Source organism: Akebia trifoliata, chromosome 10 (assembly GCF_017979445.1).
Source record: "Akebia trifoliata isolate Shusen 1 chromosome 10, ASM1797944v1, whole genome shotgun sequence".
NCBI classification, from domain to species: domain Eukaryota; kingdom Viridiplantae; phylum Streptophyta; class Magnoliopsida; order Ranunculales; family Lardizabalaceae; genus Akebia; species Akebia trifoliata.
In genome coordinates, this window is record NC_141384.1 from 5680764 (window position 1) to 5701495 (window position 20732).

The window sequence follows — 20732 nt, forward strand, 5'->3', positions numbered from 1 at the left end:
CAAGATACTTTGATCAAGTTCGATCTCGATTGTGTATCTTGATATTTATCATGATTTTTTGGGATCCAAACTTAACATGCACTAAGAACTCATTGTGATTCCTAAGTCAAAACTCAACATCCCATGATTTGCCCTTTCTAATCCCCCATGATGGTCCTCGAGATGATAGGTCCAAGTTGACTCAAAAATTATTTTGGAATCCCAATTTATACTCATAAAAAATCACAATGGAGGCATGTCATAAGCTAAAAAAATATAGGGTATCTCAAATATTCACCGAACACCCATGTCTAAATCACCCTATTCTCTTTGGATAAACACTTCTCTTACTAAATAAGATTTCACACGCGTGTCAAATCTTATTAATGGATTTCATGGAAAAAACTCATCCCAAAAACAAAATTTAAAAGTAATTTATTTTAGACTTGATCTAAGTTTTTGAAAGTGGACAGTTACTGATTTCTCATCAAATCCTCTAATTTAAAATTAAAATTTAATAACAAAAAAAAAACCTTTTTTTAAGTGTATTTTCACCGAAATTCATAGAATTTTGTCCATGTGACAACGAATCATGCTTCAGGATGTCAAACGACGAGTTGAACGACCCTTAGTAAGATTTGAATTCTTACTAAGTTAGTAAGGCTAAACTTTTTTTTTTTTTTTTTTTTTTCAGTTAGACTTAGACTTATTAAATTATTATTTTTTTCAGTTTCAATTGGCCGCATACTCCTTAAGCAGCAAAAGAAAACTCTGCATGCGCAGGGAGAATGTTTAGTGTGTCGCTTTACACATTACTCTCTCTCTCCGTCTATTTATACGAACAGAGGAAAAGAGTTTGGAATCTTGTTAGAACACAAGTGGAGCGTTTTTGTTTCAGTTGATGAGGCTTTGAGCGAAAGACGATCATGTCGAGCAAAATAGTTCATGTTGAGGTCTGTAAGGGAGTTAATGGCCTCGAAAAGGTCGTCTTGAGAGAGGTCCGAGGCAGTTCTGCAGAGGTTCTCTCTCTACTTCTCTTTAAATTTTCAATTTCGATACCAACGAACTTGTTCGAATTTAATTTCATCATAATTTGGATTGATTTAGCTAGATCTGTTTTTGTTCTTGTTGATTTCCAAGATCCAGTACTTCATGTGATATTCATCTATGTTTTTTGCTGATTTCGATAGGAATCTGCTTGTAATTGTGTTTATTTGCTCTGTTTTTGAAGAAAATGTTATTGATTATGAGATTCACAGTAAAAACTGAGAAATTTGGTGCGTTTTTGCTCTAATTTATGTCGATTGTATGCATGTAGCGTATTTTCTGAACACAATCCCCTGTTTAGTATCTGAGAATCAAATCGATTGGATTCTTTGGAAGAATTGTTCCGAGAGAGTGTTTGTCTTTCTTCGAAGATGGATATGTTGTCTGATTGTTGAAATGGAATCTTGTTTGTTTCATAGGAAGTAGTTCTTGTTATTTCTTGACTGATCTTTTCATGTTCACCGTATGATTGCATTATCTTGATGGGTATATCTTTTAGTATTTTAAACATTCACAATTGAAGATTCCGATGGAAATTTAATTTGGTATGCTTGCATGAAAATGGAAGTAGTTCTTGTTATTTCTTGACTGATCTTTTCATGTTCACCGTATGATTGCATTATCTTGATGGGTATATCTTTTAGTATTTTAAACATCCACAATTGAAGATTCCGATGGAAATTTAATTTGGTATGCTTGCATGAAAATGGAAGTAGTTCTTGTTATTTCTTGACTGATCTTTTCATGTTCACCGTATGATTGCATTATCTTGATGGGTATATCTTTTAGTCTTTTAAACATCCATAATTTAATCTTGTTTGTTTCATAGGAAGTAGTTCTTGTTATTTCTTGACTGACCTTTTCATGTTCACCGTATGATTGCATTATCTTGATGGGTATATCTTGAAGGTATTTTAATCACCCACAATTGAAGATTCCGATGAAAATTTAATTTGGTATGCTTGCATGAAAATGTGAAGAATATCTTGTTGAATTACCAAGTTCTTTGGAAATTTGTTAGTATTGTTCCCACTTTTAGAAGCGTTAGATGATTATATACAAGACATGTTTCAAAGGTTTGACTAGTTGGCTAATTATGACAAAGTTCATTCAAGTCTGATTTGAAGAACACTTTGTTTCAACTTGGAAAATTGTACCTTAATTTCCCTCATCCATTGGGTTTGACCATCATCCAATTTTGTAGAAACTGATGCTAATGTCCACTCTTTTATGGTGTTTCTTAAATTAATTATTTTATTGCAAGAAATGAATATGAGAAGGGAGAAATTTAAAGCACAGATATTTATGTTGGAGAATAATTTCCTAGTAACAATGTTGTATTGGCCCAAAACAACATCTTTTGCTAAAAATACTTTCTTGTGAATTTTGAGGATCATGGTTTAAATTCTGTTTCATCTTGGAATGTCTTGGCAAAGATAGCTCGGTTTGTGTGGGGGTTCGAAATTAGACATTAGGGATCTCTTTGTTCGTTTTATTTTTTCATTCCATAGTTGTCTTAGATTTTCTTGTATTGCCTCGGTCAAGACCATTGCTTTTACTTTAAGACTAAGTTTTTGAAACTGTACTCAAGGTTTGTGCTCACCTTTTGAAGTTATCCGCAAGCTTAACATGGGAAATCATTGCCCCCCCCCGCACGCGAAACCAAACAGTTAGCCACTTGGTAGTTGGTTCAGTCCTCGAAATTAGTTTACCTAGAGTTTCCTTGACAATAGAAAATTAGATCTCTAGATCTTGAAAATACCAGTTGGATTACCAATCACCAAAGTAGAGAAGGAAGTTTAGGTGATACACTTCACGATTCATGTAATCAACTTGCTTCCGAAACTCACTCCAACAAATACTTCATAAACTTCCAATTGACTTGGTCCACGAGTCATAAGCTTTTCACAAGTCAATCTTACACACTATAATACTTGATCGAAATCTAAAATCAATTCATACAGTGGCTATCAAAGCTCCATCCAAAATTTGACAGTCCTTAACAAAAACTTTTCTAAGAAATTGACATCGGATAACCAGTTTGAGCCTTGGCGGAGTTGGTGACAGTTCCATCAATTTTTTTTTTTTTTACTTTCATGTCTTGAAAATAAAGTTATACCTTTCTACAAAAAAATAAAAAATAAAAAAAAATCAAGGTTTTCTTACTACCTTCATAAATTTCATACTATCCATTCTTCGTAAATCTCACATATTTTCTTGAACTTGATCTTTGCTCCATGTTTGATATGTTTGCCCACGTTTCCTATGGGTTTTGCTTTGATGGAAAATATTCGATGTAGTTAATAGATTAAAACACGTGTGTAATCCAAAGAAAAGAAAGAAGAAATGAAACAAAAGTCGCAAAATGTATCCAAAGGAGAAAGGATGCAATAAGTAAATAGGGAAAGAATTGGTTGACAATCCGCCGAACAAGTCGTCTTTCTCATTCTAAGCAGGAAAGCATAAAAAACAATCAAAGATAAGATCGAAGAAAATGTGGGCGGTTCTGATAGGTGGGACAAAGCGTTTTCAATGGTGATGGAAGAAGGTTAAATGCCTGGACGACAGCCACTTGTGCAAGCTGGCGATAGTATTGTTGTCCATTGGCTCATCTCACCCGGCTCTATCCAGTATCAATCCTTGCATACACGATAGATCCCTTGTTACTTGTTGCTCAAGGGTAAATCCCCTCAAGGGGATTTTGACTAGCTTACTCTACTTTTTAGATAGGCTAGATCAAGACTAGCTTACTCTTTACAAGCTCAGCACTGGGCTAAGCAAATGGACATGGGTATTATGCCTAGAACGCAAGCAAAGCCGGAGCTCGGGCATTGTTATATTCCATGCAGAGAAAGGAGGCAGACCACATAGGGGGAGCGAATCGAAAGGCTCAGCTTTGCGGAGTGGACCAATCTTCTGTGCCGCGCAGACTGTGTTGGCAAAGCCAACCTCTTCCTCTCACATAAAGGGCCCAATGGTTCAGGATTTGAAAAAGAAGAATAAAAAAGGAAGAAAGGGAGATTTGCATGGAAAACGGGAAAAAAAAAAAAAAAACAAACAAACTTAGGTGACTATAAGCCTCAATTAACATATCGGTTATGCAAAGGATTTAAAAGGGAAAATGCCCAAGAAATGGAAAGTCAATTCACCAATGATAAAAAAATTCTCTTTGTATTATTTCTTTAAATAAGCCCTTTTGTTAAGGAGCATGTGATTTGCTATTCCTCGGGTGCACCATAATATTGTGCTCCATCCCCTATTCTTGGCTGCGTTAACTGGTCATCTTAATCTGCGTAAACTCAGTGCATCAACAAGCCAGAAGACTCCAAACTATTAATAACGTAACTAACAGGTCATCAATAATCTCGCCTAACATGTAGTGGATTCGTTATGAGAAACCTACTTACTTGAAGGAAGCACATTCATAGTCTGCCTAGCAATGAATGATATTTATCAGGTATGGACAGTTGTTTCTGTTGGTTTTGTTTGGCTTCTTGTTGTTTCTTGATTTTTATTCATTATTATTTTATAAACTGTTAAATGAAGTCATAAGGTGCTGCTACTGTGGGTTCGAGCTCATTCATTTTGACAAAATGATCAAACAACAAATTGCATTTTGTTGTGGAGACAAAAGCATACTTCATGACAAATGTTAATCGTAATCATGCTTTGCTGTTTACAGGTGTACTTGTATGGGGCTCAGGTGACATCTTGGAAGAATGACCTTGGGGAAGAGTTGCTTTTTGTCAGTAGCAAGGTAACACTCATCATATTGTTTAGTCGATCTTCACAACATTTTCATACTCCTGTTATTTCCATATGCATAGTGGCCTCTTTCATTTATTACCTATTTCTAAGCTGTCCTTCTTTTGAATTATTTTTGTATAATTCATGTAGGCTATTTTCAAGCCTCCAAAGGCCATACGTGGAGGTATTCCAATATGCTTCCCTCAGGTGTGTACTCTTTTAACCCCCCCGCCACACACACACTTGTTTTTTTTTCATTTTAGTTTTTGTTGAAACAAAAAGTGGCTGCCTATGCAGTTTTCAAGTCATGGATCTCTTGAACAACATGGGTTTGCAAGGAACAGGTTTTGGAGCATTGATGTAGATCCACCTCCATTTCCAACAACTAGCTCCAACAAAGCTTTTGTTGATTTAATTCTAAAGCCATCTGAAGAAGATACAAAGATCTGGCCTCACAGGTAGACAATGTTGCAAAATGGTTATCTTTTGTATGTAGCATTTTGTAGCAATGCCAATTTTGTGTTTTTATTTTATTTTTAAACATAATAGTATGAAGTAGGCTTGACTTTATAAGTTCTGTTTCCTTATATGGAATATAACTCATTTGCAGTTATGAATTTCGTCTAAGAGTAACCCTGGGACCTGGAGGAGATTTGATGTTGACATCCCGCATTAGAAATACCAACACTGATGGAAAACCCTTTACTTTTACATTTGCATATCACACCTATTTCTCTGTTTCTGATATAAGGTATAATCACTTTCTTTCTTTGTACATATCTCCTATCATTTTATATTGTATGTTCAACGGTAGTCATGGGGTTTATTTGTTTCAGAGAACTATTATCTCCATTTCAATTAAATAATTGTGATAAGTGATATTCCTATTGTACGATCAAATGGTTTATTATGTACTTTGAAAATGTTGTATACTGCTTATTATAGAATGTAATTTATTTTTGTCACAGGAAATCAAGTTCTAGTTATGGCCTTATTTCAGTGCAAAATGAGCATTTGTGCATACTTAGTTGGATAAGCCATTGGGTTGGAGTATGGAGCTTTTGCTTGAGGGTGGTTATTGTGTTGAGCTTTTGTTTTGAGTTTCCTAATTTTTAGAGACAAATGATGAAGAAATACGTATAGTGAAAACTGAAAACTGCTTTGATTAGATAATTGGGGAGGTGAAAGTGCTTACATTTCTTTCTGAAACCTTTGAGAGTTCAAAGGCTTATCTTCTTTCATGAGTTGGTGAAAAGTACATCCTGGATTAGAAGATAGGCACTTGGTTTTTGCATATTAAATGTAAAACATTCAATTGTTAAATAAACATAGTGGAAAACAATATAAAGATGATTCTTTATATTGGGGGGGGGGCACTGAATAGAATAAAATGGGTGAAGTCTGGCCCAGATTCGTGTAGCTGACCTGAAATAGTTTGGAAAAAAATGCTTGGATGATAATTGAGAACTATGATAAACTCTTCAACAAACCTATATCGACCTGATAGGATACCGATACGAATACCTTGATACTGCATGAAAATACAGTGGTATTTTCATGTAGCAATTCAGCATATCATCTTGAGGGGAAATGTTGGAGACTTATCCCTTTGTTTTGTCTTTTATTTATTTATTTATATTTATTTTTGATTGGTAGTTTCTTTTATTTGTTATTCTTCTGTATTGATAAGGTTCCAGCTGAACTCAAATTTTTGGAATAAGGCTTTGATGATGTTGATATCTTTATTGATAGGGTTTAGTCACATATGTTTTATGGTAGGGTATTTGTGGCTAACCTAATGTTGGTTGTGCATAATTCCTGCTCATGAAGATCACTAAAATTGGGGGAAGAAGTTGTTGCCTTTTGCTTTATGTTGGGGAATTTGGGAAGGGTGGAACAATCAGATCTTTGAATGGTGTAAGCTGTTGATGGAGGTAGAGGGAATTGGCCAGCTACTGATTGTTTGGGTTTCCTTCCCTTCTTGAAATAGTTTCGAGCATGAATTTAGAAGACCTTTTTTATTGGTAGTTTTGAAGTTCTTGCTTCTAGTCATTGCTCTTTTTGATGAAATATTTTTGTTATTGATAAACAAAATTCTGGCGCTAGTGCTTCTCAACTTTGTTAATTTAAAGTTGAATATGTGTTATTTAAGACACATGAATATTTTGTTAGAATATTAGGATATGAAGCCATGCAAGGAGGTGTACTCCAATTCACCGAATCATGGTCTATATATTAGAATAGGATTAGAGAGATTAGGATAAGATTAAAATTCTTAAGATATGAATTAGATTTGTTAGATATAGAGTTTATCTCTAATTAGGATTATCCTTTTTATATAAATCCTATTGGGTTCTTGTAATCGATCATAAAAAATAAATCCAATTTCTATTTGTTTACATGGTATCTCCCTCAAATTCATGGTGATCATTGTGAGTTTGCTGAAATCAATTGCCTCCTAAAATCTGAAATATCCTGGAAATCTGTTGTCTTTGTCTTTTAAGATAAAAATCGCCATTGCCAAGGCTGTTGTTGATAAACTAAATAGTTGCAAATGATTGTTTGCTCCAGAGATTGATGAAAAATCATTGTTACCAATTGTGTCATCAACCAATTGATAGTTGAACGATGATTGATTGCAGAGAGATGAGGAATCACATGTCTAGACGTGAAAAAAAGTAGCAAATAGCTCAACTCTAGGCATTGATTGTGCCATGATCAGTTTAGGCTAAGACTGAAACATGTTGGATTGTAATTTGAAAAGAAGAAGAGGAAAATGACCTCTATGAGCCAAGTTGAGCTTAATAACGCAAAGATTTAGAGGGTCAAAATAGATAGGGAGCTTGATCATTGTGGATTCAAAGACTTGACCGCAAAACTTTTTATTTTGTGTATTGGTGTACGCAATCCGGAATTTGGTCCTCAATGTTTGAGCACTATTGCATTTGGTTGCTGTCAACTGAGTTGACCAAGTTAATTGGGCCTTGACAGGACTTGCTGATTTGTTTGGACTTAAAAGTGGTCATTATAAACGAAACCCAAGGAAGTAGGTTCTATGAATGGGCTGGGCTCTTGTTCTTAAAACATAGGAGCACTACCTGCTTAGGCACATTGAACAAACTTGTATAATATTCAATTGGGGTGGGGAAGCAACAAAACTGATTCAGAGTAGCTATATGTGGCAAACAACAATGAAAATGATGGGGATTTCAATAATTCAATCAAAGGAGGGGTGATACTTGATGCTACTCGATAGATCAAGCAGTGGTGATAATCAAGGCTATGAAATAATGGATTCTGTTAGGATTCTATTTTCGTTAGGTTTAGTTTTTATTCTATCAGGATTCTATCAGTATGATTTATTATTGATTTAATAGGTATTTGATTTGGATAGGTATTTTAGGAGTAGAATTGGTAAATTATTAGGATTAGGACTTTTTATTTATAAAAGGATGTAATCCCCTTATCAATTAATAGAGAATATTGTTTAATTGTGTTTTTACACAATTCTTGGTGTGTTGAGCACTTGAAATCACCATTTCTCTCGTTTGAGTGGGCACGCTAGGAATTAGGTTCCTAACAATTGGTATCAGAGCACTATTCTGGGTATGCCAGCAAAGAAGAAGCCAACAAAGATGAGTATCTTGGAGAAGCAAGTGGACTGTTTAGAAGAAGCTATTGCCACTATGCAAGTTACTTTGGTGTCAATCCAATAGGCTATGGAGAAATTGGCGGTTCAACAGCAACCTCCTTATTGAATCCTCAAGTATAAGCCACTAATGTTGGTGGTGGAAACTTAAAGGTAGGAGATCAGGTGGTGATCTTGTTAATTAAACGATTTGAAGCTTTATAAAGATCAAATTGATGGACGATTGTTGCCACGCTTTGCTTGGATCAATTTCCCTTGTTTTGATGGGAATAATCCGTTGGAATTTATATACAAAGCAGAACAATTTTTCTATTACCATCAAATTGTCGAAAATGAAAAGGCTTTCCTTTCCTCGTTCCATGTGGAGGGAGTTGAGTCAAATTGGTTTCAATGGTATAGTCGTACCAATCCAATATCATATGGGAAAGAATGGCGAAATCCATGTTTGTTCGTTTTGGATCAACTGATTATGAGAGTCTTAATGGAATTTTGGCAAAGATATAACAAGGTTATGGATCTGTACAAAATTACCAAGAAGAGTTTGAATGACTTTCCAATTGAGTTGATGGTTGGACAGATAGAGCTTTGATGGGATCATTTATTCAAGGCCTTAGAGACGAGATCGGGTAAGAAGTGTTGATGTTTCTATTGGAAATAATCTAGTTGTTATTTTAGTCCTAGTTGTTTTCTAGCAATAGCTTTTTACTTATTTCTTATGTGTAAGGGTAGTTTTGTCTTTTGACCCTTTTGTTATTATAAATTCCTGCTAAGCTCTTAGAATGAGATTTGACAATTATTTTTTTATAATTCTTCCTGGTATCAGAGCCTTAGAGGACCCATCGACCCCCTCTTGGGTTCTTGGGATCTTGACATTTCTTCTCCTCTCTTTCCCTTCTTCAATACCATTAGATCTTGAGACCTAATAACTTAGTAGCAGCTTCATTAGAAGTTCTCCCCTTCGGGGATTATTTTTTTTTTTCCGATTCTTATTCCCTTAATCGCATGTTGCGATAGGGATTTTATCTATTTTCACATGCTGCAATAGCTTTTTGCGCTATGTTTTTTGCCCTACGATAGGGTTTTTCTGCCTCTCATAGGCTATTTGGTTCAATTTCCTCCCTACAATAGGGTTTTGGCCTGCAATAGTGTTTCTCCCTTTGCTGTTGTGAAGCCCTGCGATAGCAACTAGGGCGTCTGTTTGGTTGTGTGAAGTCTTGTGACAACACCTAGGGTGTTCTTTTTGGCTTGCAGCAGCAGTTAGGTTGAGTTCTATGGCCTGCGACAACAACAAATTTTTTTTTTTGGCTTCCTATGACTGGGCTGGTGGCTGTTTGGTGGTCTGCACAGCACCATAGCTGTGTTTGGTGGTTTGCGATCCCAGATTGAAGGATTGTGACAGCACTAACCTGTTGCTGGGTGATCTGCGACTCTAGTTTAGGGGCTTCTTGGTGGCTGTTTGGTGGTCTGCACAACACCACAACCCTGTTTGGAGGCCTGCGACTCCCATTTGGGGGTTTCTTGTTGACTGTTTGTGTGTTTGTGAATTGAGAGTTGTGTTGTTTGGATTGTGTATAGATTTGCAACAATAGCAACAGTTCTGTGAGGGTTATTGGTCTTTTTTTATTTGTCCATTTGTCGTTGAGAGTTATGATATTGCGTCATTCTTTGGTCTCGGTTCATAAGCCTATATTTGGGAAGTAAAGGCAAATCTGGATGGCTTTTGGGTACTGTTACTACTCATTGTGGCTGAGGGGGCTGTAGTCGTGGTTGAGAGAGGAGTTTTATTTGCAGTCTTTGTGGGAGAACAATCCATGAGAAGATTTGATGCCTTTCACTCTATCCTCATTTGTTGAGTTGTACTGCCACTCTGTTATTGGGGCATTTTGCTCCCCGTACTACCACTGTGGATTCCTCACTTATTCCCATCATTGTCTTTCTTGGCACTATTGATTTACAACAGCTTTAGACCCATATTGCCACTTCTGTTTGTGAACAGATTTGTACTTGCTCATCTTCGACTGTGGCCTCATGTATATCTTCTACATTTCATGTCTCAGTCTGGTCCAACTCCCCTAACATAGGTTATTGATTCTGGTGCTTCTGATCACATGACTGGTGAGTCTAGTCATTTCACTTCATCTATTTTTTCTGATACTCATAGGGAAGTTCGCCTTGCTAATGGGTCCCTTACACCTATTCACAACAAGGGTACCATCCCTTTATCATCTAGTATTTCTCTTGACTCTATGCTGCCAATGTTCCTCACCTATCTCTTAATCTTTTATTTGTAAGTAATCTTACCAAATCTCTAAATTGCTCAGCGACCTTTTTTCCTACTCACTGTATTTTTCAGGACCTAACTTCGATGAAGATTTTTGGCAAAGGGTTTGAGAGGGATGGGTTGTACCTATTTGGATCTCCGCATATTGTTATTTTGGCCTTTATGTTATCCTCTTCTGGGAGTCATACTTTCTTTCTTAGTCCTTAGATTTGTGGCATGCTCGCTTAGGACATGCTAATTTTCAACACTTATGTTCTTTATTTCTTATTTTAAAAAATTCTTGTAATAGACATAAGTTTCAGTATTCTGTGTGTGAACTCTTTAAACATACTCGTACTCCATATATCCCTCGCATGTTAACACTATGTTTGATTTAGTTCATTTTGATGTGTGGGGGTCTTTTCCTGTTATTGTTTTTACCTGCATCGATATTATGTTACATTTAGCGATAACTATTCTTATTGTACTTGGGTCTACTTGATGCAATCTCGGTCTGAAGTACTTCCTATTTCTGTTAACTTTCTTAAAATGATCCAGACCCAGTACAACATCGCTGTTAAAGCTCTTCGGTTTTATAATAGAGGTGAGTATATTTCTGATGGGATTCGTTCTTACCTTCATGGGCATGGTATGCTTCACCAATTGACCTGTTCTTACACCCCTGAGCAAAATGGGGTGCCGGAATGTAAGAACCGCCACCTTATGAACATTGTCTATTGCCTACTTCGAGGCATGCATTTTTCGAAGTTATATTGGAATATGGTGGTTTTCACTACGGTTTTTCTTCTTAATTATATTTCGAGTCGCACCTTAGGGGGACAAGTGTTTCTTCATGTTCTTCGCCTTGATAACACCCTTTTTCTAATTACACCTAGAGTTTTTGGGTGCATTTGTTTTGTTCAGGATTGCACCCCTCATTGCATGAAACTAGATGACAATGTCATTCTGTGTGTTTTCTTGGGTAACTCATCTATGTCAAAGGAGTATCATTATTATGATCCTATTTCTCATCGTGTCATACATTTTATGGATGTCATTTTTTTTTGAAAATGTTCCCTATTTTCATGTCACATCTTCTTTGCAAGACTCTTTTTATACTCTTTCTCCCATAGTGTTGCCTTCTTTGGTTTTCGATCCAACTTCGCTAACACTTAAGGTTTACTCTCGTCGCCCTCGGCCCTTTCCAACCTTGCCAACATTCTCCTTAGACTCAGGTATATTATCTCTTACCTCTGCTTTTATCCCATCTGTTTCTGACTCTCACTTACTTATTGTACTTCCCAAAGGTAAGTGAGGGTGTGTTACTGATCCTCCTATTACCCAGTTTGTTTCCTAGTAGAGACTTTCTCCTTCTTATTAGGCCTACCTTACCGCTATTGCTTCTATTAGAGTTCCCCGGTCTGTTTCAGAGGCTTTATGAGATCCTCAGTGGATTGTATCCATGATTACTGAAATGGATGCTTTGTAGAAGAATCATACCTGGGGAACACGCTTGTTCCCCTTCCCTCTGGGGAATGGATTGTTGGTTGTAAATGAGTTTTTAATGTCAAGTATCTGGTGGATGATACTGTTAATTGATACAAAGCTCGTTTAGTTGTTAAGGGATTTACGCAGACTCCAAGAAAGGATTTTGGTTCTACATTTGCTCCTGTAGCTAAATTTTCTACTGTTTGCCTTCTTATCTCTTTAGCTGTATGTCATTTGTGGCTTTTTTACCAACTCGATGTGAAGAATGCATTTTCTGAATGATGATCTGTCTGAGGTTATCTGTATGGACTCCCCTCCTGAGTTTTGTCTTTAGGGGGAGTATTTTGTGAAAGTATGTCGCCTTCTCAAATCTCTGTAAGGCCTGAAGCAGTCTTCGAGAGCCTGGTTTCGGCATTTTTTTAAGGTTATTTTATATGTAGAGTTCTCCAGATGCCACTCAGATTGTACTTGCTTTGTTCGTTGATGAGTGAATGGCCATTGCACCATTATTCTGGTTTATGTGGATGATATTATCTTGACTGGAGATGATGCATAGTGGATTGACATGGTAAAGATGTTATTGAGTCGTGCTTTTGAGGTTAAGAACTTGGTTCCCCTCAAGTACTTCTTGGGGATAGAAGTGACCTGTTCTCACTATGGTATTTTGTTATCTCAGCTTAAATACACATTGGATCTTCTTCAGGATACTGGGATGCTTGGTTATCGTCCTGCTTCCTTCTTTGTGGATTAGAATCACCATCTTCATACTGACTTTGGTGATCTTTTATCGGATCCTTCTTCTTATTAGAGATTTGTAGGTCATCTGATTTATCTGACAAACACTAGACCGGACTTGTCCTTTGCGGCCAGTGTGGTCAGTCAGTTCATGCATACTCCACGTACTTTTCTTCTTGATGTAGTTTATCGTATTCTTCGCTACTTGAAGTCGCGTCCTGGTCTTAGGCTTTTCTACTCTTCCATTGGTCTACCACATTTGTCTTGTTTTACAAATATTGATTATGCTGATTCTCTCACAGATAGGAGATCTACCTCTGGTTTCTGTACTTTTTATGGTGATGACCTTATCTCGTGGAAAAGTAAAAAAACATAATGTGGTTTCTCAGACTTGACAATTATTTTTCTACAATTCTTCTGTTTCAACCTTCAACATTACAAGAGGCAATGATTTGGCTCGACGATAAGAAGATAAATTGTTCCGACTTCGACATGCAAATTGATCAATGCCGGAATTGGTTACCAATGGTCAAGCACACTAAAAATCTACATGAGATGATCACGGCACCACACAACGAATTTCAAGCGATGAGATGAAAGTTCGACGGGACAAAGGGTTGTGTTATAATTGTGATGAATGTTACACTTTAGGCCATCGATGTAAGAATATGCAAAAATATTTACTAGAAGGACGAGATGAGGTGGATGATGAAAATATTCCAATTGAAGATACTTTACTGCCATGAGGACATGGTCGATTTTTAGAGGGAGGCATTGTTAAGACTCTATTTTTGTTAGGTTTAGTTTTTATTGCTATTAGGATTCTATTGGTAGGATTTATTATTGATTTAATAGGTATTTGATTTGGACAGGTATTTAGTAGCGGTAAAATTGGTAAATTATTAGGACTAGGACGCTTTATTTATAAAATTATGTAATCCCCTTATCAATTAATAGAGAATATTGCTTAATCGTGTTTTTACACAATCCTAGGTGTGTTGAGCACTTGAGATTGCCCTTTCTCTCGTTTGAGTGGGCACGTTAGGTCTAGGTTCCTAACAGATTCTGCACTGTTTTCTTCAATTGTTCAACCTCAATACAAGAGGCAAGAATGGTAGATTCACTGTTTGGCAATCCAGCGATGATAGAGCAATGTCTCCTGCTTGATTAGAAAATGATCTTCTGTTGGATGAAGATTTAATCGTTATCATGGCTCCTATGATATTGTAAGTCGCAGTGTGGTGAGATCGAGTAGCAATTGCAACACAACCATGATGATGACTATGGTTGCGAGAAGGAAAGGGCCTTTTTTTTGTGTGGGATGGTGATGGGGTGGCTGTGAATGTTCAACTAGTTGATTAGGTAGCATGTGCAGACCACATGTTTGATGAAATACCCATTAGGTAATGATGCAATAGAAGAGGAGGACTAAGATTATCACATGTTTGATGAAATGTCTAAATGACTGAAAAGGGTCGAATATGTGTTGAATGGACTGATAAGGGTCCGCCAGCGGTTCTACCACAGCCGGCAGAAGACTGACATTCCATGATCTTTAATCAATAGATCACAAGTCCTCGAAAGACCCACTCTGATACCATGTAAACAAATAGATATTGGATTTATTTTTTATGATCGATTAGAAGAACCCAATAGGATTCATATAGAAAAGCATTATTCTAATTGGTGATAAACTCCATGTCTAACAAATCTAATTCATATCTTAAGGATTCTAATCCTATTCTAATCTCTGTAAAACATAATTTAGTGTATCAGGGTACATCTTATTTATTACATGGCTTCATATCCTAATATTCTAACATATTTACCTTGTTTTCTTTTATTTTGTTTGCTTTTCTCTGTACTGTCCTTGTCATCTTGAACCCCTACCCTCTTTTTTCTAGATAAATTTTACTTGTAAAAAAGAAACTAAAAACAAAAACAAAAACTAAAAAAGAACATTATATAGATATTCTTATATGAATGTTGATTTTCATACCTAAGTTAACAATCAAATAAAAAACCTTGATTTGTTTCTAACCTGCACTAATCATCAAATTTATCATCATCTGATAAAGTGATAAGATATGGTGCAGTTCACAAAAGTACATTTGTTCTTATCTCTGTTAGCTTAATGCTTGTGTTCAGTGAAGTGCGGGTAGAAGGATTGGAGACAATCGATTATCTGGATAGTTTGCAGGACAAGGAGCGATTTACAGAACAAGGGGATGCAATAACATTCGAATCGGAAGTTAGTATTTGTTTTCATAGGGATGTAACTATTGTTTTCCTTTTTCTTTCTAATTATCTTCTCCAGTTTGCTTCTTATACTCAATTTCATGTTTTTATGTGGAAAAAGGTGGACAAAATATATGTCAGCACGCCTACCAAGATTGCAATTCTGGACCATGAGAAGAAGAGGACATTTGTTTTGCGGAAAGATGGACTTCCAGATGCTGGTAAATTTGACCTTTTCCAAACATTTCTTTGAAAATGCTTCATTTCCTTAGAAATTAGTTTTAATTACTATAAATTTGATGACGATGATGCTAGTGAGCTTTATGATTTGGGACCCTCTGTCAGCTACTTTACCACCCTAAAATCATTGAGACACCTAGTTTAGAAACCTAAATGTTGGGTACAATTTTCTAGGATTTGTCGAGAATATCATTTCGCTCATTGATTACTCACGTGTTTTTCTTCCTATAGTTGTATGGAATCCTTGGGATAAGAAAGCGAAGGCCATAGCTGACTTTGGGGACGATGAGTACAAGCATATGCTGTGTGTGGAGGCTGCAGCTGTTGAGAAACCCATTACCCTGAAACCTGGGGAAGAGTGGAGAGGAAGACAAGAGCTTTCTGCTGTTCCTTCCAGTTATTGCAGCGGGCAACTGGATCCTCAAAGGGTTCTCCAAGGCAGCTGAAAGATCGATCTATCTCGTTTGTATCTTGTACAGGTACATTTCCAAAACCACGACCTTGACACTGCTGAGCATCGGCTGATTTTGATGTCCATGGTTTTCCACAATTCATTGATGTTTGAAGGTCACTTTACTGGACTGCAACTAGACCTTCAATCTACAACAATATAACATGATACAACCCTTTGTTTGCACACAAAGGAACACCACTTCCTCATGGGTCAGCCCAGACACACAAACCTTAAGAGAAGGACTAAAGACGTTCCTCATGAATAGCATAAGTACTAGATTTTTTTTATAAGTATATTACTAGAAAATTATACTAAATTAAAGTTAATCTGTTGAAATGAGACTCTGCTACAGAACTCTTAATGCCAAATTAATTCAAATCAATACCTCACACAATCCATTTGTTGCTTCTTTGAGGAGCAGGGAACCAAATTTGGGTCATGAAGGTATATAGGTTCAAGGGACAATTAACCCCTAGGGGTTGGCCTAGCCTTGATAAGCTCCTCAGGAAGTGTTCGAAACCCCACGAAGCTATGAATTCCTTAGGGCCACCCTTCAGGGTCCGGTTGACCCTCGACTCAATCAGTTGCACATAGGACTTTCTGAGGGGGTGGTGTGTGTGACCGTGGGATTAGTCTCACCCAAAGGGTGGGGATACTTTTCCTCTTTTTTTTTTTTTTTTTTTTTTTCTTTTTCATGATCAGTCTAAAGATTATATCATATATAAGGAAAAAAGGAGGAGGGAGGTCTAGAGGACCTACCAGATACAAACATGTAAGCAGGAAAAAGACCCGAAACATCCAAAAGAAAAGAAAGCCTTTCTCTCCTTACGAAGTAACTCCCACCTGGACAAAAAATATTCAAGAAGGCCCTTTTTACCTTAAAAGCTTGCACCAATATAACAAAAAATTTAGAGAGGATATTGTGACTTAAGTATACTAGTGTTCATTCCCCTTGAAGACATGATTCTTCTTCTCCTTCCATAGGCCCCAACACATGGCAAAGGGCTTCAAACTCCAAAGTTCCTTTTCTCTAGAACTAAGGGACATGGCCTTTCAACTTTGGAAAACAACTGAGATTGATCTAGGGTAGCACTAACAAAGATTGAATGAGGAAAAAAAATGGATGAGTAAATAACTAACCGATTCGCCACTAACTTCACAGTGAGAACAAAAATCCATTGAAATGATACCCTGGGCAATGATGTTATCCAAAGTCAAAATTTTCAAGGCAGCCCACCCGATAAAAAATGCCACCTTGGAAGGGATCCTACGGCCACCCGACTATGGTAAGAGGAAAATATAAAAGTATGGAATTGTATAAAGATTTGACCAAGAAGTCTCAAAAACTAACCTACACCTGTCTATCCTCCTCCAAGGGAAAAATGTGGCAAAGAGAGATTCAATCAGTAGGGTTAGAAATTGGCTTGATCTCTGACCGATATCCCATGAAATATTAGTCTCGGCCAAGATCATGAAATTCTGAGTAGACAAGCTCTTCTTGATTGAAATAGAGTATAAATTTAGGAATTGCATTTTGAGGGACGAAGTACCACTCAAGCAGTAAGGCACACAATTAGGTGTCTATTATATACAACAATTGTTCCCTACTTCCCTTAATAAGGCACACGATTAATTCATCTAAAAAGAAGAAGCACACAATTAGTATGCACATAAGAAGGTACACCCAACTTTCACTACCGTTCCCAACCAATAAAACTCGATTTCTTTTGTAGCAAGTTCAAGTTTTAGCTCCAAATAAAATGATTGAGATTCCAATTTGTCACCTTTGCATCTAATTTTTCGGGCTTCTCTATTGACCCCTAAAAGTAGAGTACGACCAACCTAATGGCCATATATTTACCACACCGATTACACTTGTACTGCATCTCATTCTCATTGCTCCTAGGGAGCATTAGATGTTCCCTGACACAATTATTTATTTATTTATTTTTTGCATTCTTAGTCTTGCATTCAATAAGAAATAATCTTAATCTAATTATTTTTGCGTTCTTAATGTTGGGAACATAAGATGCCATATGAAACTGTGACGCCTTCTAAGTTTTTTGCATACTTAGCCTAATCTTGAACAGGTTTTTGCTGACTTTCTTGTTGTTTTCTGGGATCAGGGCTTAACAGTGCATTCCGGCCAGGTTTATTTTTTAGTGGCGGGTAGATTGGTTATCAGAACTTTCTATCAAATGGAAAAAAAAAACCCTAAAAGGAAAAAAAAAGGGTAAAAAAGTGATTACAGTGACCAGTATGTTTTTGTATATTTTTAAGAGTGAGCAAAACTATTACGAAGGATTGGGTGATATTAATCTTCTTGGCAGAGATCTCTCTGTCTTCTATGAATGATTTTAAGACATTTGACATCTCTAATCCATTGAGTTTTCTTTGGTTATTTGCTTCTCTTTAAGCTTCCTGCAAGTGGAGTAGCAGACAGATAGAATTTAAATGCAATTGATTTTCTTTTGACATTCATGTATGAATGTGCAGGGAGTGACGCTGTTCAGAACCATGATGTCTGGTATGGACAGTATCCAATATGCCCGACCATGCTAACCTTTTGACATGGTAACCGTAGACTATGTTATGGTTTGAGTGTCTTCTGCATTAAAAAAAAAGGCCTTATCACAAAGATTTGGGGCTGGTTGAACAAGTCATGTTCTTCCTCCATTCCATTATATCCAGAGTCAAATCTTCTGATATTGAACATCAGTTCATACCTGCTTTCACCAGCCACATTCTTGTGGGTCGTAGCCTACTTCTTTCTCTCCTTCAGTCTAAACTAGAGTCAATGTAATTGATCTTTGCTCCTGACTACATAAAGGTCTTGAATCTCCTCCGCCTGCTTGGGCTGAAGAAATTCTTGCTCTTTTAGGACCGACCTTCAAGTTGAATATTTCTTCTATTTGGGGTTGTACACAGCTTCCCTTGAGTATGTCTAAACTATCTCAGTTGACTCTTTTCTCTTCTTAATTTATCATATATCGGAGCTGCTTTTACATTTTTTCTTCTAATGCATTCGGTTCTATTTTTTCTTAGGTTTCCCACTCATCTATCTCAACACTTGCATATATGCTGTTCAATTTATGAGCACGATGTTTCTTTTTTGTCCACATTTACGTCCGACGTAGTTAGTCTTAATGTCATCTTATGAAGGTTTCGTTTTAGTTTTAATTTTAATTTTAATTTTTTGGGAAGTATAAATTTTATTAGTGGGAGGAAAAATGATCTCCAAAGGAAAACCATTGCCTTTACAAGCCAAAGCTCCTCTAAATAGTTCTTTAGAGAAGAACACCTGTGAATTCTTGCATTTTAGGCTTGCTTATTTTTTTGGGAACGCTTTCAAGGAGTTTAAGGGGGATTTTCTGAGGATTTTTTGTTCGTTGGAACTTTATTTGATAAGTTTTGTATTTTGTATTAAGGGTCATCTCGACCCCATTTTCTCTTTTCAATCAAATTTCAACCTAACAAAAAATAAAAAACCTTTATAGATAGTTTACACCAACATTCAAAACATTTATAATGACTTTCTGCATAGATTGGTCCTTCCATTAAAAAGTTACCCTGTTTATCTTCTTCCATAGGTCCCAACAAACCTCAAAAATGGGTCTGTCTCATAGGATTCTAGACGTGGACCTCCAATTCAACCATCCAATTCTGAGTTTTTTTTTATTTAATGTTCATTAGGACTACTCTTAGATCCCTCTCAAATGTTCATATTTAAAATTTTGTGCATCATAATGTGTAAGTTAATCCACCTCAACATTTTAATTAATCTTTGCTAAATTTGATTTATGCGGTTTTTTTTTTTTTTTTTTAAGTTGCCGAACATATTACTTCTTAAAGCATTAGTTCTTATTTTTTTGTATAAATTATTCCTTTTAGTTTATTTTTTTTAACATGTATACATCCGTTTTATGAAAATGAATCATCGATCTAGCCAGCCAACTCTAATTCAATGGGTTCAATCTATTTCTCTTTATTAACCTATACATATTTTGTATAAATTCAAATGTAAACCTATAGATCTTTAAGTTATAATGCACTAATTTGAATATGACAATAAAATGTGGCAATTTTCCTTTTAAATGGAATAAAAAGAGTAAATTATCCTTTGTTTCTACCATATGTTTGAGGTTACTAAATTGAAAAACTTACCACATGACAAGAGGATGACGAGTGAAACCGCAAGGAGTTGGCTTAATGGCAGTTCCAAACCAAAAAGCAATAAAAGTTCATAGATCGTGAGTTTGATATCTAATACGAATATTAATTCTTCGGGGCCACTCACAAGAGTACACCTTCACTTACCTAATGCATGTGATGTATATGAATTGCACTTGCCTTGGGATTAGTCGTTGGGATATCCAATTATTAAAAAAATAAAATAAAAGAGGATGACGAGTGAAGTCCATATAATACAAAAATCATTTTTTGAGAAAATGCGATTTGCATTGCATGAGAAAATCTTTTTTTTTTTAAAATTTTCTTTTGCGCAAATCATTTGTTCGACAAGATGAAAAAATCCTAATGATCTTCTCTCACGACTACGGATTACCTTCACCCCTAAATATCAACTTTATTTTCGATGCTTTTCTAAATGCATTCAATCACTGATAACATCGTATGAAGAAATTCATTTTCTCGTTGTCTGTTTTTAGGGAGTTAGTTTTTTTTCGAACATACACACTTTGCAATCATACGAGGGAGAAAAATTGATGCAACCATATAAACACGCACACCAGGCAAAATAGGATATGAGTTCTCTACACAGACAGAGGTAATAATAAGTCTTCACTTGTGAGGTTTAAGACTGTGACCTTGGCTCAAAATCCTGGCTTTAAAATCCCCCACTCTCTCATGTCCCACTACTACCAACTTGACTTGCT

General features: G+C 36.2%; 1 protein-coding gene across 1 annotated transcript; it reads left to right on the plus strand.

Moving 5' to 3' along the window:
- The first annotated feature begins 825 nt into the window (after nucleotides 1-825).
- LOC147392942 (putative glucose-6-phosphate 1-epimerase) lies at nucleotides 826-18238 on the plus strand. Its single transcript, XM_086455509.1, has 9 exons — nucleotides 826-998; nucleotides 4709-4783; nucleotides 4924-4980; nucleotides 5071-5231; nucleotides 5384-5524; nucleotides 15054-15156; nucleotides 15265-15364; nucleotides 15615-15862; nucleotides 17964-18238. Exons 1-8 carry the CDS (start codon nucleotides 906-908, stop codon nucleotides 15827-15829), a joined length of 945 nt encoding a protein of 314 aa, XP_086311635.1. The 5' UTR covers nucleotides 826-905; the 3' UTR covers nucleotides 15830-15862; nucleotides 17964-18238.
- Nucleotides 18239-20732: the final 2494 nt, after the last annotated feature.

Coding starts and splice junctions, on each gene's coding strand:
- LOC147392942 (XM_086455509.1), top strand. CDS start 906: ATGTCGAGCAAAATAGTTCATGTTGAGGTCTGTAAGGGAGTTAATGGC. Junction 4,981..5,070: donor TTCCAATATGCTTCCCTCAG/GTGTGTACTCTT, acceptor CTGCCTATGCAG/TTTTCAAGTCATGGATCTCT. Junction 15,365..15,614: donor AGATGGACTTCCAGATGCTG/GTAAATTTGACC, acceptor TTCTTCCTATAG/TTGTATGGAATCCTTGGGAT.